General features: G+C 38.0%; 1 protein-coding gene across 1 annotated transcript; it reads right to left on the reverse strand.

Moving 5' to 3' along the window:
* LOC120182148 (EG45-like domain containing protein) lies at positions 1-709 on the reverse strand. The gene is made up of 3 exons (XM_039187144.1): positions 574-709; positions 186-486; positions 1-103 (listed from the first exon to the last, which is right to left on the reverse strand). The coding sequence occupies exons 1-3, from the start codon at positions 692-694 to the stop codon at positions 97-99; spliced, it is 429 nt and encodes a 142-aa protein (XP_039043075.1). The 5' UTR covers positions 695-709; the 3' UTR covers positions 1-96.
* Between the last annotated feature and the right edge of the window lie 1,580 nt (positions 710-2,289).

Genomic DNA, 2,289 nt, shown 5'->3' on the forward strand with positions numbered 1-2,289 from the left:
CATTGCAGATTTGTAGATTATACACGCACAAACACATAGGTTCCTTTTCTTCCATCAAGTACCTTGAATGTAAAAGGCTTAAACCCTTCCATATCCTCAAACCCTGCAAACGGAGAAGTTAAAACCTGTAATATAGAAAAATGGTGAAAATGGGAGTAATTAGTTAATGAGAACGAGGAGATTACTGTTGGAATTCTATGTTGATAGAGTTAACAGCTATGTCGGTAATCCCACCAAAAGCCGTCTCGGACAAGACAATGGTGGTGGATTGAGTTGAAGGCGGAGACTGTGCGGTGGGAGCATAGTCGACGATCTTGACTTGGATGGTCTGGTCGGGAACACAAGTCCCAGGCTGCGAAGCACTGATGCACCGTACCAGGTATTGTCTCCCGCAGGATGCTCCATTGTCCCATATCCCATCTCCAGCTGCTGCGAACAAATTGCTCGATGGAAACTGGGTCTGATCATCACCATAACACGCCGTCGCTGCACAAATGTATACTATATCAAGTAGGGTTTTCAAAGCTTAATGACGCTGCTGTGCCTGTGGATGTAATGATAACTGTTACTTACGTAAATAGGGTGGCGTGTATCGGGCGGCAGTGCCAACATCGGCATGGGAGAAATAGAAAAGCTGGGAAAGAACAAAGAGGTAAGATACAAATTGAAATACCGGCCATTGGCGGGTCTGCATCTTTGCTAACTGAAGATGGATATGTATTTCCTGCTGGTAGTGCCGATTTCCCTCTTTATGATCAACCAAAAAGAAAGATTCGAGATGAACTTGTAAGTAACAAGGGGTTCTGGATGGCTTATATGATGGGCTTGAATCGCCAAACCATAGAGTACTCATCACGCCCAAGGACGCAATAAAGGCACAGGCCATTGCATGAACGTATAGTTTGTCTCATTAATAGCTGTAAACACCACACTTAATCTTCCAATTGACTAGCGCAAATGGCTATGTAATTTTGGATAACCACGTGAAGGACGAAGCGATGAGCCGATGTCTACGGCGAGTCTGACGTGAAAATGACAGAGGAAGCTAACCGGGAACAGTTGCTTGGGAGTATAAACATTAGGGTAAATTACATTGTTCCTCACTAAACTTTACTCTCTCTCCAATTTTATTCACCGTACTTTCAATTTTTCTATTTTGCTCACTGAACTTTATAAATTGAATCATTTTGCTCACTCTGCCGTTAACTCTCTAACGGTGTGATGACATGGCACAAGCATCAAAACGACATTGTTTTGAAAAACTCAAATATACACCAAAAGACGTCGTTTCAAATCCTCTTCTCCCCCCATTTTTTGATACATGCATCACAAGACTCACATCAAAGGAATATGGATTAACGTTTCTAAGTGATCCATACGACAAAGCATTGGAAAAGAAGAACAACAGAGCAAGACTTGTGATTGCTTTTTGAATGGGATCCTGATGTTTTTTGGTTGACATGTCTTCTGAATTTATGAACGGATGTGTATTAGCTTTCCAACGGTTCTTAATTGTCTCAATCCAATATCGGGAACTCAATATATGCCCATTGTAGTGAAGATAACACATGCAGAAAATATTATACGTGTAACACCCCCAACCCGTACTTGTAACATCCTAAAATCAGGGTCAGTGACTAAATTATAAATTTTGAAAGTTTTGTGTTCAATTTAGAAATAAATTTTAAAAGTCTTGGGATTTAAGTAGAGAATTTTAATATTGGATTAAATAGCAAAGATGGATGAACTAAAGGGGCAAAATGGTCTTTTCATGGTAAAGATTTTTATCTTCCTTTTTAAGTATTATAAACGTGGGAAATATGAGAGAGTTCCAGACTTCTCTTCTTCATTCTCTTCTTTTCCACCGTGAAGCCATAAGCAAAGGTAAGTTTCTTCATTAGTTGATTATTTGTTCAACTAAAGGTTTGGTTATGATTATTGGATGATAATTAAGCTTAAGGAAAGCTTAAATCATCTTAAAAACAAAGGATGGTGGAAATAGGAGGGATTAAAGATTAAGAGTTTTTGAATGAAATTCTGGAATAGAGTTCTTTACTCAAATTGGAAGATAAATTTGACTTGTCAATGGTTGAATTAAGAGATATGAAGTGATAGAATTGAATTTAGAACAAGAAGAAAAATTAGTGTGATTCTTGAATTCTAAGTAGAGAATTAGATTTTGAAGTTAAAGATGTATTGAATGAGTAGTAATGAGTTTAAGCATGTATATGTAAGTTAAGAATAAGAAAGGGGATGATATATGAAGTGTTTGAGAGGAAATGAAGTAAT

This window comes from Hibiscus syriacus, unplaced genomic scaffold (genome assembly GCF_006381635.1).
Source record: "Hibiscus syriacus cultivar Baekdansim isolate YM2019G1 unplaced genomic scaffold, ASM638163v2 tig00112632_pilon, whole genome shotgun sequence".
Classification (NCBI taxonomy): domain Eukaryota; kingdom Viridiplantae; phylum Streptophyta; class Magnoliopsida; order Malvales; family Malvaceae; genus Hibiscus; species Hibiscus syriacus.